This window comes from Trichechus manatus, unplaced genomic scaffold, assembly GCF_000243295.1.
Source record: "Trichechus manatus latirostris isolate Lorelei unplaced genomic scaffold, TriManLat1.0 scaffold00009, whole genome shotgun sequence".
In the NCBI taxonomy this organism is placed as follows: Eukaryota; Metazoa; Chordata; class Mammalia; order Sirenia; family Trichechidae; genus Trichechus; species Trichechus manatus.
The window spans coordinates 29,094,765-29,114,773 of NW_004443945.1; the positions used below are offsets into that span (position 1 = coordinate 29,094,765).

At 37.1% G+C, this 20,009-nt stretch overlaps 1 protein-coding gene across 1 annotated transcript in view; it reads left to right on the plus strand.

Annotated features, from left to right (window-relative positions):
• The window catches only part of NBN (nibrin), a 40,325-nt gene that overhangs the window by 2,980 nt on the left and 17,336 nt on the right, over positions 1–20,009 (plus strand). The window contains exons 2-8 of the mRNA XM_023726094.1: positions 2,799–2,932; positions 4,498–4,646; positions 5,099–5,258; positions 7,650–7,753; positions 9,264–9,381; positions 10,014–10,207; positions 11,943–12,040. Coding sequence (XP_023581862.1) covers positions 2,799–2,932; positions 4,498–4,646; positions 5,099–5,258; positions 7,650–7,753; positions 9,264–9,381; positions 10,014–10,207; positions 11,943–12,040 — 957 coding nt within the window. The remainder of the gene's footprint in view (positions 1–2,798; positions 2,933–4,497; positions 4,647–5,098; positions 5,259–7,649; positions 7,754–9,263; positions 9,382–10,013; positions 10,208–11,942; positions 12,041–20,009) is intronic.

Consider the following 20,009-nt stretch of genomic DNA (forward strand, 5'->3'; position numbering starts at 1 on the left):
AAAAAAAAAAAAAAAAGGAAAGAAGAGACGAAAACGGATGTCAGAAGAGACTCTGAAACTTGCTGTTGAACGTTGAGTAGCTAAAGCAAACAAAAAATGATGAAGTGAAAGAACTGAACAGAAGATTTCAAAAGGTGGCTCGAGAAGACAAAGTAAAGTATTAAAATGGCATGTGCAACGAGCTGGAGATAGAAAACCAAAAGGGAAGAACACGCTCGGCATTCCTCAAGCTGAAAGAAGTGAAGAAAAAATTCAGGCCTTGAGTTCCAATAGTGAAGGATTCTATGGGGAAAATATTAAACGATGCAGGAAGCATCAAAAGAAGATGGAAGGAATATACAGAGTCATTATACCAAAAAGAATTGGTCTACATTCAATCATTTCAGGGGGTAGCATATGATCAGGAACCGAAGGTACTGTAAGAAGAAGTCCAAGCTGCACTGAAGGCATTGGTGAAAAACAAGGCTCTAGGAATTGATGGAATACCAATTGAGATGTTTCAAGAAATGGATGCAGGGCTGGAGGTGCTCACTCGTCTATGCTAAGAAATTTGGAAGACAGCTACCTGGCTAACTGACTGGAAGAGATCCATATTTATGCCTATTCCCAAGAAAGGTGATCCAACCAAATGTGGAAATCATTAAACATTATCATTAATATCACATGCCAGTAAAATTTTGCTAAATATCATTCAAAACTGGCTGCAGCAGTATGTCGACAGGGAACTGCCAGAAATTCAGGCCGGATTCAGAAGAGGACATGGAACCAGAGATATCATTGCTAATGTCAGATGTATCATAGCTGAAAGCAAAGAATACCAGAAAGATGTTTATCTGTGTTTTATTGACTATGCAAAGGCATTTGCTTGTGTGGATCATAACAAATTATGCATAACATTGCAAAGAATGGGAATTCCAGAACACTTAATTATCTCATGAGGAACCTGTACACAGATCAAGAGGCAGTTGTTCTTACAAAACTAGGGGATACTGGGGTGGTTTGAAGTCAGGAAAGGTGTGTGTCAGGGGTTGCATCCTTTCACCGTACCTATTCAATCTGTTTGCTGAGCAAATAATCGAGAAGCTGGACTATACGAAAAAAATGGGGCATCAGGATTGGAGGAAGACTCATTAACAACCTGCTACATGCAGATGACACAACCTTGCTTGCTGAAAGTGAAGAGGACTTGAAACACTGGTGAAGATCAAAGACCACAGTCTTCAGTATGGATTATACCTCAACATAAAACAAAAATCCTCACAACGGGACCAGTAAGCAACTTTATGATAAATGGAGAAAAGATGGAAGTTGGCAAGGATTTCATTTTACTTGGATCTGCAATCAACACCCATGGAAGCAGCAGTCAGGCAATCAAAAGACGCATTGCATTGGGCAAATCTGCTGCAAAAGACCTTTTTAAAGTGTTGGAAAGCAAAGATGTCATCTTGAAGACTAAGGTGTGCCTGACCCAAGCCATGGTATTTTCAGTCGCCTCATATGCATGAGAAAGCTGTACAATGAGTAAGGAAGACAGAAGAAGAATTGATGCCTTTGAATTATGGTGTTGGCAAAGAATACCGAATATACCATGGACTGCCAGAAGAACAAACAAATCTGTCTTGGAAGAAGAACAGCCAGAATGCTCCTTAGAAGGAAGGATGGCAATACTATGTTTTACATACTTCGGACATGTTGTCAGGATGGATCAGTCCCTGGGGAAGGACATCATGCTTGGTAAAGTACAGGGTCAGCGAAAAAGAGGAAGACCCTCAACGAGATGGATTGACGCAGTGGCTGCAACAATGGGTTCAAGCATAAAAGCGATCATGAGCGTGGCACAGGACTGGGCAGTGTTTCATTCTGTGGTGCAAAGGGTCGGAACCAACTTGACAGCACCTGACAACAACACCACTCTCTAATGGATGTTTTTCTCCCAGACTAAACTCTTTAAGTCTCCAGGGTGTATGCTGTCATGCCAACAATTTGTGATTCCCAGCATTTTTCTAAAAAAAAGCCAATAACCTTTTCCAACACTGTTTGAAATTCTACCTTTAACTAAAATGCTCGTGTAATACACATGAATATGGTCTGGATTTTATTGCATTAGTCTATGTTGTTTACTCTTGATCAAAACCGTGCTTTCTAATTTTTATAGCTTTATGGCATATTTTGCCACCTGGTAGGGCAAATTCCTATAATATTATTCAATTTTTTCCTTGATTATTTTTTTACATTGTATTTTCCAAATGAAGTTTTGAATCAGTTTATCAAGTTACTGGGTGGTGGAAACGGTTAAGCACTCGACTGCTAGCCAATAGGTTGGTAGTTCGAACCCACCCAGAGGCACCTCAGAAGATAGGCCTGGCAACCTGCTTCCAAAAGGTCACAGCCTTGAGAACCCTATAGAGTAGTTCTACTCTGCACACATGGGGTCGCCATGAGTGAGAATTGACTCTTCAGCAACTAACATCAGGCTCCAAACATGGTATTGTGATTTTGTTTGATGATACATCAAATCTGTAAGTTAATTTTGGGGGAAAATTGATTCCTTTCAATATTGTTTTTTCTTTCAGAAGCATGGAATAGGTTTCCATCTATTTAGATAATCTTTTGTACCCTTCGGTGAGACTTTAATAGAAAACACAAGTTTGATGTCGTATGATTAATAAATAACAAAATAAAAATGTTTAAATTTTGTCATAACTATTATATATATACATACATGTATGTTTGTGTATATGTATATGCAAGTGTGTGTATGTATCATTACTTTTTTCTCTTTTTTAAATTTTTTTTAGGAGAACCATACAGACTTTTGACTGGTGTTGAATACGTTGTTGGAAGGAAAAACTGTGGAATTCTAATCGACAATGATCAGTCCATCAGTCGAAATCATGCTGTGTTAACGGCTAACTTTTCTGTAACCAACTTGGTATGTTACTAATTTTATTTTACTAGTTTGCAGAAAGGTGGTTGAAATCACAGATAATTGCCTTGGCACATATGTAAGAGAGATTACGAAGGACTTTTCATTTCATAAAGCTGTTAGTTTTTTTTTAATGTTAAATACTTTGGTGGTATTACTAGTGGTATTTGTTTATTTTGAGGTTTAACGTTTGTGTTTCAGAATTTTACCTATGTTTTAAAAGCCTGTTTGTTTTAGTGACTTAAAAACTCAGAGGCAGTTGAACATACTCATATTTATTAAGTATTTATTGAGTGCTTACTGTCTGTCAGTGACTGTGCCTGGTGATACTACAGAGAATGTAGCCCTGTGAACACTGGCATTTCTTATATAACATAAGTTTTCATGATGAGAATTGATTTGTTTTACAAGGAAGAACAACTATTGCTTATGTTACACAGCTCCTTTGAGTGGCTTTTTTTGCTTTTCTTATAGTTTTTGTTTTTTTTAAATCCCAACTGTGGGGGATAAAAGTGATAAAATATACAAATTGCTGATGATAATGCCAGTGGTAATAAGAAAGAAAAACTATGATTTTGAGCAGAGATTGCATATAAGCAAATGCTGGATTTGTTTGGTGATATTTAGGTTTTGTGTCTGTATTTTAGGTATCAGACCAAAAACCAAAGTCATTGTCATTGAGTCGATGCCAACACATAGTGACCCAATAGGACAGAGTAGAACTACCCCATGAGATTTCTAAGGCTGTAAATCTTTATGGAAGGAGACTGCCATATCTTTCTCCCAAGAGGAGGCTGGTGGGTTTGAACTGCCGACCTTTCAGTTAGCAGTTGAGCACTTAACTACTTGCACCACCAGCGCTCCTTATTTGGGTGTAGAAAAACATTATTGTTGAAATTCCTACAGAAAAAGTAAAATTGTTGCTATACTTGTCAGAAACTAGCCTTTAATCCCCTTTTTCTCATTCAACCAGTTTTTACAATGTGACTTTGATAGTGTAAAAAAAAAAAAAAATTAGGAACGATGCTATCATGCTGTACACGAAACAGAACATACAGAAACACAGAATTCTCAAATGTGCCGAAATTGAGGCATCAGGAAAAATTTCTACTGAGTTACAAAAAAGAAAATAATGTATGCTCTAAGAGGGGTACTTAGGGACACCTATTAAAATTGGTGAAATCCCTGGGTAGTACAAGTAGTTAACACTCTTGGTTGCTCAAGTCTGCACAGAGTTGCCTCGGAAGAAAGACCTGGCAGTCTGCTTCTGAAACATCAGCCATTGAAACCCTGTGTAATACAGTTCTACTCTGACACAAGTGGGCTCACCTGGTTTGTTGGTTAGTTTATTTTTTAGAGAAATTTCCCTAAGAGGAGATATAAATTGCTAGTGCAGTGATCATTCTTACCAGGGAACCAAAACAATAACTATATTGTCTACTGTGCTAGGAGGTTAGCCACCTATCTATTGCCTATTCAAAAAGTTGTCAACCTTTTCTTTTGAAACTTTACCCCCAGGAATTGTATTTACTGAATGGTAAAAAAACATTAACTTACTTGTTGATTTTCAGAGTCAGACAGATGAAATCCCTATATTGACAGTAAGAGATACTTCTAAGTATGGTACCTTCGTTAATGAGGAAAAAGTACAGAATTGTGTTTCCCAAACTTTAAAGACAGGGGATAGAGTTACCTTTGGAGTGTTTGAAAGTAAATTCAGGTAAGATTTTTTTTAAATTGATATTGAAATAGACAAGTTTATTTGACACTGATCATTTTCTAAGGTAAAAGGCTATTCATGAATGATGAGCTGAAGACAGTGTCATTTATTTCCTACATAACCCAGTAGTGAACTTTGTGCCACAGGTGTTTACACTCTAGAGTGTTAACCATAGATGGTTATGATGGTGAATGAGGATTTGAGGGGCCCTGAGAGCCTTGACTGTAGCTACATGTGTTTGATTCTGCCTGGGTGAAATTAAAATGTTAACTTTGATCACTGTTTTTTCTTAATTGAGACTCCAGACTTAGGAAGTGATAATTTCATACATTAGAAAGTTTAATGGTACATAAAAATAGTTGCACAAGATGGTTAGCTTGAAGTTTTAAAGTACTGTGAGTTGCTGTCTCTAACTGGTAATATAACTTGATGTAACTTATTCTCATTCACAGAGTAGAGTATGAGCCTTTGGTTGCATGCTCTTCTTGTTTAGATGTCTCGGGGAAAGCTGCTTTAAATCAAGCTATTTTTCAACTTGGAGGACTTTCTGTAAACAGTTGGACAGAAGAATGTACTCACCTCGTCATGACATCAGTTAAAGTTACAATTAAAGTAGGTTGAATGCCTTATTATGTTAAAGTAAGTTCTGTGAGTTTAAGATCACTCAGTTACCCACTATATACAGACCTTTAAGTCATGTACTTTAAAAACTATCAGAACTGTTCATTGTGGACTTACAAATTCCCACCCCATGCCTTTAAATACTATGTAGGCCAAGATGGCTTTTCTGATAACTTTTTTATTATCTGAGACAAGTAAAAGCACGTAAAATTAGATTTTAATTTTGATTTGGCATTAAAAGAAATTATTTGTCATCCTTTCACCAGGAAGGTTATTACATTGCACACAGTTTGTGTTTTCAGTTTAAAAGCAAAACTACTAGAGATCAACTGCCAGTCTTCAAAGTTAGCATCTCATCTCTCATCGGTCCAGTTGTCTTCCTCCAGTCTGTGATACCTCTCATGATCTCGTGCACTCTTATTTAGTATTCATTTAAGTCTCTAATCACAAAGATTTTTAAGTTCTTGCAGTTTAATATTACCTTAATATGTCTTCACAACCTATAGATATGTGTAGATTTCACTTTTAGAGGATGCTGACTATTCATTAAAGCAATGATATATTTTGGTATATTTTCAAATTTTGCATCTTCATCAGATTTGGTTATAACAAAAGCTAATTAAAGAAAAGCATTGGGAGATGATTTGTCTCCTTTTAAACAGGTAGATCATGGGTATGTGAGATTATTTTAGGTTGATACCTATATAGTGAAAAGCAACAAATGTTTAGATTGCTTTATTAGGTCATACAAAAATCCTTATAAATTGAATTTAGTAATTTAAATTAGAATGAGTGTATTATAGCTAAAGAGGTATCATCGAGAAAGGCTTACTGCTCAGGTTAAACCTCAAGTTAAATTTGTACCTTGGTGGAGTTATCTCTGATCAGGCATCCCTCATCTTTGCAATTTTATGAAATTTATTTTATAAACTCAGCAGCTTTCTTAGCTTCAAAACCAAAAACCAAACTCATTGCCGTCAAGTCGATTCTGACTCATAGTGACCCTATAGAAGAGAGTAGAGCTGCCTCATCGGGTTCCAGGGAGTAGCTGGTGAATTCGAACTGCCACCTTTTTGGTTAGCAGCTGAATGCTTAACCACTGTGCCACCAGGGCTCCCTTATTAGCTTCAGGAGTACTAATTATGCTAATAAGCCCACAGATAATAAATGAATAAATCAAAATGTCCATTTATTAGTTTACAGTAGTGATATATACCTTTACAGGGACCAGAATATTTACATGTGGGATCCAGCATGGGCCCCTTTAGGGGTATCAAGGTATCTGACAAACGGAATAGGGAATATTGCCCCTGCTTGGTGGGCGTGAAATAAGAACAAGGGCAGTTAGATGGTCTGGAGAGGTGTTTTACCAAGGCTGTGACAAAACGCGAAAAATAGCGTCTATTCACGAGAGTGCACACTGTTCCAGTGTCTGGGATGCTGATTTCCAGTAGTGGCTCTCCCATTGGATAAGCACCATTGGATAAGCACCAACAAAGATTTGCTGAGTGATCCTCTTCTTTCAGTATTTATGCTTAATCATGTGCCAAAGAGAAGAAAACCCTGTGTGTGTATATATATATATATACATATATTTTTTTTTTTTTTGGTAGATTTTCTAGATGTACAGGTTTACTTATGTTCGTTTAAAATCATTTAATGTTATAACCAAAAGGGAACTCTTAGAGCATTTAGTTCAATTGTTATTTTCTGAAAAAGAATCTGAGGCATGGTACAGTTAAATAATTTGCCCAGAATCACAAGTGTTGGAGCTTACTCAGTCCAATGTACATTACTGCACCCAAAAGTTAATTATTTTATTCATGTTTGAGATTGGTGTTTTTCAGATTTGATTCTTGGGACATACCCTAAACCTGCTTCCTCCTGTTTATGCAATACTGTTTTATTAGAAGCATTCTCACAAAGTATCTTTAGTTGCATTATATCCTAGAAGTATGCCAAATCTTCTTTATATTTTGATTTTCATTGCTGAGGGTGATATTTTCTAATCTTCCCTGTATTTTCTGGATCTTGTTTGAGACTTACAGCTTAATTCATGTGTTAGTCAAAGTTTTTTTTTTTTCCCCTTCCCATAACTATGTGTACTTATTTTGAACTTATTCCAGTCCCTAACAGTAATCCTTTATTTATTTTTTTGAAAAGGTTTTAATCCATAGTTACAGTCTTTGTGAAAGTCAGTAAGGCTGAAAAGATTTTATCTCCCATGTTTATTTCTTTAGATTGTCTTCTCTGGGGTACTCATTTCTAAGATATACTTTTAATATTTTAATGTTTTTCAAATTGAAATACATTTTAGAATCGATTTATATGTCTTAAGCTACATTGTTCCATGCCCTAAAAAGCAATTTTTCTTTGTTTTAGACAATATGTGCACTCATTTGTGGATGTCCAATTGTAAAGCCAGAATATTTTACTGAATTTCTCCAAGCAGTTCAGTCCAATAAACAGCCTCCACAAATTGAAAGGTATATTATGCATTCTAGATATTTCATATAAGTGGGATTATGCAGTATTTGTCTTTGTCTGACTTATTTCACTCAGCATAATGTTTTCCAGAATCATCTGTGTTTTAGAATATATCAGAATTTCATTCCTCTTTATGTCTAAATAATGTTCCATGGTATGTATGTAGCACGTTTTGTTTATCCATTCATCTGTTGATGGACACTTGGGTTGTTTCTACCTTTTGGCTATTGTGAATAGTGCTGCAATGAACATTGGTATCCAAACCCAAAACCCGCTGGCCGTCAAGTAGATTCTGACCCATAGCGAACCTGTAGGATAGAGTAGAACTGCCCCATAGGGTTTCCAAGGCTATAATCTTTATCAAAGCAGATTGCCACATCTTTCTCCTATGAACCGGCTGGTGGGTTCTCACCACCAACCTTTTAATTAGCAGCCAAGCACTTTAACCACTGTGCTACCAGGGCTTCTGAACATTGGTGTACATGTTGTATATTTTTAAAAGTAAAAAAGGTTTTAAAATCAGTTACTTAGAAAATCAGAATAGTGCAGTGGCTTGTATTCTGCCCTGCCAAGCAAGTCCACTCTTGCCTGCAGATCACCTACTCATTTGAGATTCCAGGTTCCAGAAATCACTACTTTAGAATAGACTTAGAGCATCCATTGTATTGAGTTAAAACACAGGCATTTGTGTTCTTAATTAAAATTTAAAAAATTTTGAACTGTTCAATCATGACTCAGCTTTACTTTATGAAATATGTATGTTGCCAAGGAAAAATCTGGAGGAAAACATAAGCAAATTAGTTCTGAAGTACTGGATGGTGGCTCTGATGACTGAAGTATTTTTACAAACATTAGATGTTGCTCTGTGGAGATATTTAATTCAACTGTGAAACTGACTTATTTCTTGACGTCTCTATTCTTTTTTCCCATTTCCATGGACGATTAAGATGTTCTTATTGCATTATAGTCTATTCTTTTTTTTAGCTTATATTCTTCAGCTAAAAAATGTGATCTTTACTCTCACTTTGGAAATTTTATTTAAACTGAAAATACTAATGTAAGTTTTAAAATTTCCTAACCTTCTCCAAAGAGATCTGTAGCAAAGCAGAGTATCAGTTCTAAGAATTGGAACGTGAACATTATTAATGCATATTGGTCCCCAAACAAACATAAGATTCTAATAGAATTTGATCTTTATGAATGATGTTTCTCTCAACTTTCTGTAATTCACATAACTTGCTTGATTCATATATGCTTAATATGTATCTTGTTAATATTGCGTACTTTGGATTATGTATTTTTGGAAAATAAGGAACAATCCCGTTATTCTATGTAGTACCTGTTAAACCATATTTCTAGATAAAGCATTTAGATGCTTTTTATCATTGTAACCCTGTAAAAGTATTACGGAAATTAGGCTTTTCAATATCTAGGTAGCCACCCCATTTATAAATTTAATAGCAAACATAGAGAGTAGTGTATAATTGGAATATATTTTAATTTTTACAGTTTTTACCCACCTATTGATGAACCAGCTATTGGAAATAAAAATATTGATCTATCAGGGCGACAGGAAAGAAAACAAATCTTCAAAGGGAAAACATTTGTATTTCTAAATGCCAAACAGGTAATGTTATAAGCTACATTTCCCCAATAACAAACATTACAAACAAGGATAAATTATTACTATCTGTTATCAGTAGTTGTTAATGCATTTCATTTTGGAACTTTGTGTAGCAGTGTGAAGTGGAATAAAAAAATGGATCAGGCTTCAGAACCTGCTCAGTGACCATGAACACGATTATGATACTTCTTGTTGTTAGCTGCCATCGAGTTGGCCCTGATTTATGTTTGGTAATTGGCCTATTAATTATTAGAGGAGGTGGACAGAAAACTTTGGTTTAAGCCCTAACTTGTTAATTTAGTAAATATCTGTTAAATATCATCTGTGTGGCTAAATGGGAATTCCAGGAGTTTATGTTGTAGTGGAAAAAACACGTAAGTAAGCCCATAGTTACAGTACTGTGCGGTAGGTATGATGAGGTAAAAGAGAAAATGTAATTATTGGAGGGCTGCAGAGGTACCTAGTGAGCTAATGATTTTCTTAGAGTGGAGCCCCATTCAAGAAGTAGAGCCAGTTCTGCATCAATTCTACTTCTATTTTAATTGTAAAATCAATATTTGTAAATTTACAAGAGTATACTCAAGAAATTAAATTTGGCTATTTAAATTACTTTTTTTTTTCCTTTTCATTTTTAGCATAAGAAATTAAGTTCAGCAGTTGCTTTTGGAGGTGGGGAAACTAAGTTGGTAACAGAAGAAAATGAAGAAGAAGATGGTTTCTATTTAGCCCCTGGAACCTGTGTTGTTGATGTAGGAATAACAAATTCACAGACTTTAATTCCTGACTCTCAGAAAAACTGTATTAATTCAATTATGGATTTGCTCAAGAGGTACAGAATTATTCTTTATTAGTAGAAAAATACAGTTCGGTTATTTCATGTATAACTTTTTGGTTGCACTCCACTTTCCAAGGTAAAAAGTAGAAACAAGAATTATAAAGGTTTTATCCTGTAGGTTACTGGAAAATTGATTGTGACTCAGCATGCTTGAAATAGAATATCTGTGACAATTTTACCTCAATATTTATTTTCTACCTCTTTTTATTACTTTACACTTAAATTAAAATTTGTAGAATTTACCTCTCTGCATTAGTAAGGTAGTATTTTATTAAGTTTCTCTGTAGAATATATAGCTGTTACAAGAGTTAAAACTCATGTAAAAATTTTGCTGACATTATCTAGAGCTGAAATATATCTGTACCCTTGATAGTTATTATCCATTAAAAATGCACTTAATGATTTCTATCTCTCATGTTGAGGGTGTTATGGGAAAAATGTCAGATCTCTTAGAATGGTGTTTGTAGTGGGGAGAGACTGTGAAAGAGCTAAATCAAAGGCTTGTTTTGTAGACTCTTTATTAGTACTAATGCTTTTAGCGTTGTTGAAACCAAAAACTATTATAAATAACAGGATTAGCAGCCTGTTGACTAGATTTCTCTACGCACAACAAAGTTGTTAGGGCCTAGGGGTATTTATATGCCTGAAAAGGCCATAGCCAGGTCTCCACCGAAAAGTCATTTTCCTGTCCCAGGAGTCCATCTGACCATTGGGATTGCTTTTTCTCTTATGGGTTTGCTGAAATAAAAAGTAAAATTTCAGTCATCTATTCCATGAATATTTTATTTAAAGGAGATTATTACATGCTGCACAAAAAAACATTGTGTAAACAAAAATACCATCTTGCTACTACAACAGATACATACTATGCTATGGCCTTATTGTATTTTAGGCACTGGGAATATGGTGGTAGACAAGATAGCCATGGTCCCTGCCATGTTGGAGCTCACTGACTAACTGGAGGAGGGGACAGCTAGAAGACAAGTAAACAGATAATTACAAAAGTGTGTAAAGGAAACAGAATAATAGGGCAGAGAAGAGAAGCTTATTCTAAATAGAGAAACCCTCTTTGAGGCAATATTTTATGTATGACCTAAAAACCAGTCTTTCAGAGAGTCAGAAGAAGCATGTGCCAGGCAGAACAACAACAACTTCACTTACATAAAACTTACCGTGTAACACATACTGTTCTAAAAGCTGTTAAGACTTCTAATTCTCACACAATCTTATGTGTTATTTACTGTTGTGGCCCCCATTGTACAGAGAGGGGAACTGAGACTGAAAGGAGTTTGAGTCGAACACAGGTAGTGAGAAGACAAGCCAGGATGTGAACCCTGTCACTCTAATTCCAGATTCTATGCTCTTCACCATTGCATCGCACTGTCTTTTAACATGTACAGAGGCCCTGAGGTAGGAAAGAACTAGAGTACAACCAAGAACGATTGCTCAGAGGTTGATGCCCGGATCCTGAGTTGACGTTTGGTTCTGTAGTCTTTGGCCTCAATGATAATTTTTTTTTTTTAGGTGGGGGAGGGTAATTTTATAGTTTCAGAAAGGCTGTCACTTAAAATAACACCTGTCTACCTGTATTTGAAATTCTCTTCATACCAGAAAATTGTGATAGCTCTTTAGGGGGGGAAAGAAAGGTTGATTCAGCTTGATAGCATCATAGTAATAAAAGTTGTTAGTTTTAATATACCATTGTACTTAAGCTATCTTATTCTAATAGGCAGGGTCTTAGACCTATTCCTGAATCAGAAATTGGATTGGCAGTTATTTTCATGACAACAGAGAATTACTGTGATCCACGGGGCCAGCCCAGTACAGGTAATTAAAACATTATTTTATTATTTCTTAGTAACTTTGTAATATAAATTGATTATAGGCTATATGTACATTACTCTTGCCGGGGTTAACCATATACACCATCTTTTACAGCTTATTTATTCATTTATTTATTCAATAAATACTTGTGGCTGCCATGTACGAGGCCCTGTTCTAACTGTTCTAAGTGTTGGAGATACATACGGCTGACCAAATAAACAAACTCTCTACTGTTGTGGGCTTTATATCCTAAAGGTCAGGATGCAGACAAACAAGCAAACACACATGATGATTTCATATAGGGATCAGTACAAGGAGGAAGATAAAACAGTAGTGACTGGCAGCAGGTTATTTTAGATGAGGTGGTCAGGGAAGGTCTCGCTAAGGATATGGCATTTGCGCCTCATGTGTCCTGAATGGCTAGAATAAGGAAGCCATGTGAGGATCTGGGCAATAGAAGGAGCAGAGCACTCTGGCTTTTGTGGGTAAAATGGATCCGGTCGTTGTTATTAGATGCTGTCAAGTCAATTCCGACTCAAGGCAACTCCACGTGTTATAGAATAGAACTACTCCATAGGGTTTTCTCGGCTGTAATTTTTATGGAAGCAGATGACCAGGTCTTTTCTTCCACATATGGCTGGGTGGGTTCAAACCACCAACCTTGAGGTTAGCAGTCACATGCCGGGGTCCAAAATGGAAGTAAGGATACCAGTGAGGGAGAGCCTAGTGCCTTGGACCAGGGTGGTAGTGGTGGAGGTGCAGAAAAAGGAACAGATTCACGATTTATTTTGGAACTAGACCCAGTGGAACCTGGCTGTAGAGGAATCGGAAACAACTCTTAGTTTTTTGTCATGGAGTAACTGGGTAGATGGGGCCCACTTACTGAAATGAAGAATGCATATTATAATCATCTCAGAGTTGACTGTCATGAAAGCCAGTGTACTTATGCAGTCACTATTACCTCTTTGTCATTTAGAAAACATTCCTGTAGCTTTCTGAAAACAAGCGCTGTCTTGAAAATAAGCTGGTGCTGCCATCATAAAGATGGTTCTTTTATTCTCATCTTCCTGCTTTTTTACCTTAGAGATTTTTACATTTATTCTCTATAGTAACTTTTCTCTTCTTTGCCTAGCTATCAAAAGCATTCATTCTGTATTCCTATATACATTTACTTGCCTCCTGGGTTCTTTCTCTAGTGATTTTGTCAGCACTTGCTGGACTTTGTTAAAAGAGACAGGTTAGAACAGGACCACCTTGTTGTATACCCCAAGGGATATCACTCACATTATCATCCTTTGAAAGGCACCCATGGAGTCGGTCACTGCACTGCCTGAGTGGCCATACTCTGCAATGGTGGTTTAGATATGTAAGGAATGTGTTAAACTAGATTTTAGAAGGACTGAACCATCAGGGCCTAATCATCAGAGATTAAGTGTGTGTCTTCAGCTGGGTTCTCTAGAGAAGCAAAACCAGTAAAGTGTATAGATATATAGAGAGATTTATATCAAGGTAACAGCTCACACGATTGTAGAGGCTAGAACATGCCAAGTCCTGCCAAGATCAAGGTAGAGGCCTCTCCCAATTCATGCAGCCACAGAAGCTGGTGAGCCCTAGATCGGCAGGTCAGAGAGCCGGGCTCCCACTCACAGGCTATAAAGGTCGATGAATTCCAGCATCGGGAGGCAAGACCGCAAGGTTTCTCCTGATTCACGTTGCTGCAGGGGCTGGCAAACGCAAGATCAGCAGGTCAGAGAACAGGGCTCCGCTCACAGGCTGTGAAGATCGATGAATCCCAAGTTTGGCAGATAAGTTTGGCTCAAGTCCCAAGAACCAGAGGGGAGACAACAGGAGGCAGCCACAGGATCCAGAGTGAGCAAAAAGCCAGAACATCTGCTTATGTTCAGATGCAGGCCACACCCCCAAGGAAACTCCCTTTTATCTGATTGGCTACTCACAGCATATTCAATCATGGGAGTGATCACATATAAACACTGAGAATCATGGCCCAGCCAAGCTGACACACAATCTTAACCATCACAGTGTGTAAATCATTAGTAATAGTGATTAATAATAATAATAATAGCTACTGTCTCTTGAGTGGGGGGGAATGGGGTAGGTGTTTTACATACATCACCAAAATGTAATCTGGAAAACAGTCCTTTAATATAGATGACATCATCTGCATTTTATAGATCAGGGAACTGAGATACGGAGAGATTAATAAATTTGCCCAAGGTCACATAGCAAGTAATTGATTCAAGCTAACTCTTAAGCCCAAGCTATTACGACACAATTACACTGCAGTATAGATGGCTTATATTTTGATGTGTGAAGTAGAGAACTGATGGTGTGGGGATGACTGGGAACAGATATAGGAGGAAAGACATCTGATAAAATAATTGACAGGCTAGTATTGTATAATTTGGATAAGAATGTGTATTCACCTGATATCTCTGCCCTTTCCCACTGAGTACAGTAGGTATGTTTGTGTCTAGGCATCAGTGACCTTCAAATACAGACATGTTAAGTGTTTATGAAGTTTTATAAGTGGCCAGATAACTTATTTTGGTGAGATTATGATATGATGAATATTTTCCAGAAATCTATAACTGATGTTCCCAAAATTCATCCTTAGAGTCAGAAGCTAAGTACCAGCTCTGCAGTGTTAGAGACAACTAGTGTAATATGGACACCAAAGGGGAGCGGTATTCTTGGAGAAACTACTCTTCCCCTGCACGTTAGAAATTTGCATAACCTTTATACATAGTATGTTCTGTAGTTATTATTTTGTTGACAGTGGATTTCTGTTCTGGTATACAAAAAAAAAAATTCCTATCAGCAATTTCAGAGTTTAACAACAACAACAAAAAACCTGTAAAAACAAACAGAATTGTTAGATCTAAGTCGGTAGCTCCCCACTGTCCCAGACCGCTTCTGGAGACAACCGTCCTTCGTTTCTCCATTTAGAAAACTAGTTGTCACCTAGGTATATGCTTCAGAAATGTTTTTTAATGCAAATTCACATTCTCCATAATACAGAATATTCAGTGATGTGGCGTACGTATCTGGGATTTTTTTGTTTTGTTTGATTTTAAGCTCGTATTTGTCATACAAACTCCTCCAAGAACTGCTGGGTTAGAATACCTTGGGAAGGACTGAACTAGAGAGGAATTTTCTTTTATATAAATGGAGGAGGCGTCTGGTCATGTTTCATTCTTCCTTTTCCTTACCTTTCACATCCGTTTAATCACTAAGACCTGAAATTCTCCCTCTGCAGTGTCTGCTCAAGAGGTCTGCTACCAGTCCTTCTCGCAGCTACTGTCCCATTTAAACCCCCCTCATCTGTCTTTCCTGCAGGCTGTTCGAACTGCCCTCAGTAAGGGTTCTGCCTCTAAACTCATCTTTACAGTTAATATTTCACTTTGCCCCTAGAGTCACCTGTTTTCTGAAAAATTTTTACTGGCTTTCGTTATTTACAGAATAAGTCCCTAACTCCCAGATCCTCAACAGCTTTAGCTTACTTCATTCCATCTACATCATCTTTTACGAGCCTCCCTACGGAATATACATGCCATATTATTCATAGTTCCCACACTCCTGGACTTTAGTCAAAATGGTCCCTGTTCCTAGAATGCCAGTCTTGCTCATCAAAATCTGACTTATTCCACAAGCGTTCTGTCCTTTCTTATGAAGTTTTTCTAAGTCATTTTCTTACTGCCCATAACTCCTCCAAGTCAGAATTGTTTTCTACAGTCTAGAATTGCATCCCAGTTATTGATTTTCTTTCTCTTATTTTGCAATATAACCACTTTCCATTCCTTTCTCAGCTACCTGATCATAAGTTCTTATTAATTTGGATCCCCTTACGGCACCAGACACAGCATTTGTTCATACTAGGTTTAAATATTTGTTTAATTGAACAAAGTTACTGGTGCACAAGATTATCTTTCCCAGTGTGGAGCAACAAAATATTGTCATCCACTGTTGGAATGGTATTATGGCTGAAAGGGCCTCAGAGATCATCTGTCTATCTAGTAAAAGATAAGAGACAACAAGGCTAAGTGAAGTTAAAGTCCCATAACTACTTCATGGCTGAACTAGTTCTAAATTTCAGGTTTTCTGACTCTCAGGCCAGTAATTTTTCTATTGTATCTTTTCATATAGAAACAAGGTCATAAAGGATGAGTAAAAATAGACATTATAATTAGTAGTGATACTTCTTAAACACATATTCATAGGTAGGTCTGTATGGGTTCCAAGTTACAGATCTCTGACTTGGAGACAATTTTAGAACACACCAGACTTGAATGTATATCTCCCTCCTTCCCTCTCCCTTCCATACTATGTACCAAACACTTTTCTTCCACATTCATTCATGTTTGTTCAACGAATACTTATTGTGTATTTTTATTAAGGAGATCATTGTAAATAATCTTATTGTTAAGGAATGCCAGTTATTCTGGGTCATTAGATTAGATTCATAGATGTTTCCTTTAGTGATTATGTGAGCATTTGTTATTATTATTATTTGCAAATTTCTGTGTCAGCTGAAATGAACTGTAGGGATATGTGTCTTTAAGGAAATGCCAAAAAAATGCAGTCAAGATACATTGATAATTACTGGTGATTAGACTGCGAAAGTTGGAAACAAAGAAGACGAGTTAGCCAGTGAAAACCTTATGAATAGCAGCAGAACATTATTTGATATAGTGCCAGAAGGTGAGCCCCCTAGATTGGAAGGCACTCAAAAGACAACAGGGGAAGAGCTGCCTCTTCAAAGTAGAGTGGACCTTAAAGACGTGGATGAAGTCAAAGTTTCGAGACCTTCATTTGCTGATGTGGCACAACTCAAAATGAGAAAAAAACAAACATCCGTTAATAATCAGAATGTGGAATGTACGAAGTATGAATCTAGGAAAATTGGAAATTGTCAGAAATGAAATTGAATGTATAAACATCGATACCCTAGGCATTAGTGAGCTGAAATGGACTGGTATTGGCCATTTTGAATCGAACAACCATATGGTCTACTATGATGGGAATGAGAACTTGAAGAGGAATGGCGTTGCATTCATTGTTAAAAAGAACATTTCAGGATCTACCTGAAGTACAATGCTGTTCGTGATAGGATAATATCCATACAGCTACAGGGAAGACCAGTTAATACAACTATTACTCAAATTTACATACCAACCACTAAGGCCAAAGATGAAGAAATTGAAGATTTTTACCAACTTCTGCAGTCTGAAATTGATCAAACATGCAGCCAGGATGCATTGATAATTACTGGTGATTGGAATGCGAAAGTTGGAAACGAAGAGGAAGGACTGGTAGTTGGGAAATATGGCCTTGGTGATAGGGAAATATGGCCTTGGTGATAGAAATGATGCTGGAGATCGCGTGATAGAACTTTGGAAGACCAACGACTTCTTCATTGCAAATACCTTTTTCACCAATATAAATGGCAGCTGTACACATGGACCTTGCCAGATGGAATACACAGGAATCAAACTGATTACATCTGTGGAAAGAGACGATGGAAAAGCTCTATATCATCAGTCAGAACAAGGCCAGGGGCTGACTGTAGAACAGACCATCACTTGCTCGTATGCAAGTTCATGTTGAAACTGAAGAAAATTAGAACAAGTCTACGAGAGCCAAAGTATGACCTTGAGTATATCCCACCTGAATTTAGAGACCATCTCAAGAATAGATTTGACACATTGAACACTAATGACCGAAGCGAGTAGCTAAAGCGAAAGGAAGAAACGGTGAAGTTAAAGAGCTGAACGGAAGATTTCAAAGGGAGGCTTGAGAAGACAAAGCAAAGTATTACAATGAAATTTGTAAAGACCTCGAGATAGAAAACCAGAAGGGAGGAGCATGCTCAACATTTCTCAAACTGAAAGAACTGAAGAAAAAATTCAAGCCTCAAGTTGCAATAGTGAAGGATTCTATGGGTAAAATACTAAACGACACAGGAAGCATCAAAAGAAGATGGAAAGAATATACAGAATCACTGTACCAAAAAGAATTGGTTGAGGTTCAGCTATTTCAAGAGGTAGCATATGATCAGGAACCAATGGTAGTGAAGAAAGAGGTCCAAGATGCTTTGAAAGCATTGGCGAAAAACAGTGCTCCAGGAATTGATGGAATACCATCGAGATATTTCAACAAATGGATGTAGCGCTGGAAGTGCTCACTTGTCTTCACAAGAAATTTGGAAGACAGCTACCTGGCCAACCAACTGGAAGAGATTCATATTTGTACCCTGTTATGGATTGAATTGTGTCCCCCAAAAATACGTGTCAACTTGGCTAACCTAACAATAAGAACAATAATAAACTTTTAAGGAGGTCATACAAGAAAAGTGGTAGAAGTAATTTACATACTTGAATTTGGAGTCATTTGTTGTTATTAGGTGCTGTCAAGTCAGTTCCAACTCATAGTGACCCTGTGTACAACAGAACAAAACACTGCCCACTCCTGTGCCATCCTCACAGTCGTTGCTATGCTTGAGCCCACTGTTGCAGCCACTGTGTCAGCCATCTCACTGAGGGTCTTCCTCTTTTTCACTGACCATCGACTTTACTAAGCATAATGTCCTTCTCCAGGGACTGGTCCCTCCTGATGACATGTCCAAAGTACGTGAGACAAAGGCTAGCCATCCTCACTTCCAAGGAGCACTCTGGCTGTATTTCTTCCAAGACAGATTTGTTCATTCTGCTGACAGTCCACGTTATAGTCAATCAATAATGAACATTTATTAAGCTGATTGTGTGTCGTGAAGACCTAACAGTGATAATTTATCTTCGATACTAAGTAAATGTCAATTTTAAAAATTTTGCACTTAACTGTTTAATTCCATTAGCTTACTTAAGTATCTACTATATACCAGACATTGCTCTAGGCACTGGAGACATAGAAATGAACAAGACTTAGTCCCTCTTCTCACGCAGAATCCAGTCTAATAAGGCAAAGTAACAAGTAAACAAGTATAGCATAAAGTGATGTTGATAGCAGCTAACACTTGCATAGTGTGTACTGCGTACCTGTCATGTACCTTTCTGAGTGCTGTGGGTGGTAAAAGCAGTTTGCAATTGGCTGCTAACCCAGAGATTGGTGATTCAGATTCACCCAGCAGCTCCATGGAAGAAAGGCCTGGTGAACTGTTTCTGTAAAGATTACAGCTGAGAAAACCCTACAGAGCAGTTCTACTGTGTAACACATGAGGTCACATTGAATCAGGGGCTGACTCAACGGCAACTAACACACACACATCCATATATTAGTTCATTTTGTCCTCAAAGCAACCCTGTAAGGTACAGTAATTACCTCCATTTTACAGATGAGGAAACTAATGCATAGAGAGGTTAAATAACTTAACCAGGGACTTTGGTGGTGAGTGTGTTATAGAGTGAAGCACAGAGTGGTTTTGGGAGTGGAAATGAGGGGTACTTAATTCAAAGTGAGAGAGAGGTTCCAGTATCTAGGAGACTGTCACTTGAACTAAGATGCTATTTGACTAAGTAAAACGATGAGGTAATCATTCTGGTTTTCTGGAGTAGCCAAAAATTTACATCTAAAACTTTTAAGTGTCTTCATTTCAAGTAACATATTCCTTCTAATAATAAAACTCACATTAATTCTGATCTGTGTAGATATTAGTATAAAGATAACTTGTGTGGGGAGAAATTGTAATTGTTTAGTCTACTGACCGAAAGCATAACTTGAATTAGAATTTAAGTTGATTGTTTTAATTTAAGTTGATGTTTTTATCACAAAAGATTTGAGGTGCCTTTAAAATGATTTGGTTTAAATAAGCCCATCATAGATGCCAACACATAGTTCATAGGCTATTTCGTTAAATATTTGTTGGCTCTACAAACTGAAGACAAGTGTGTGCTATATTACCTTGTTAATTCCCTCAGCATGCCACAGTCTTAACCATTTTAAGTGATCAAATGTCCAT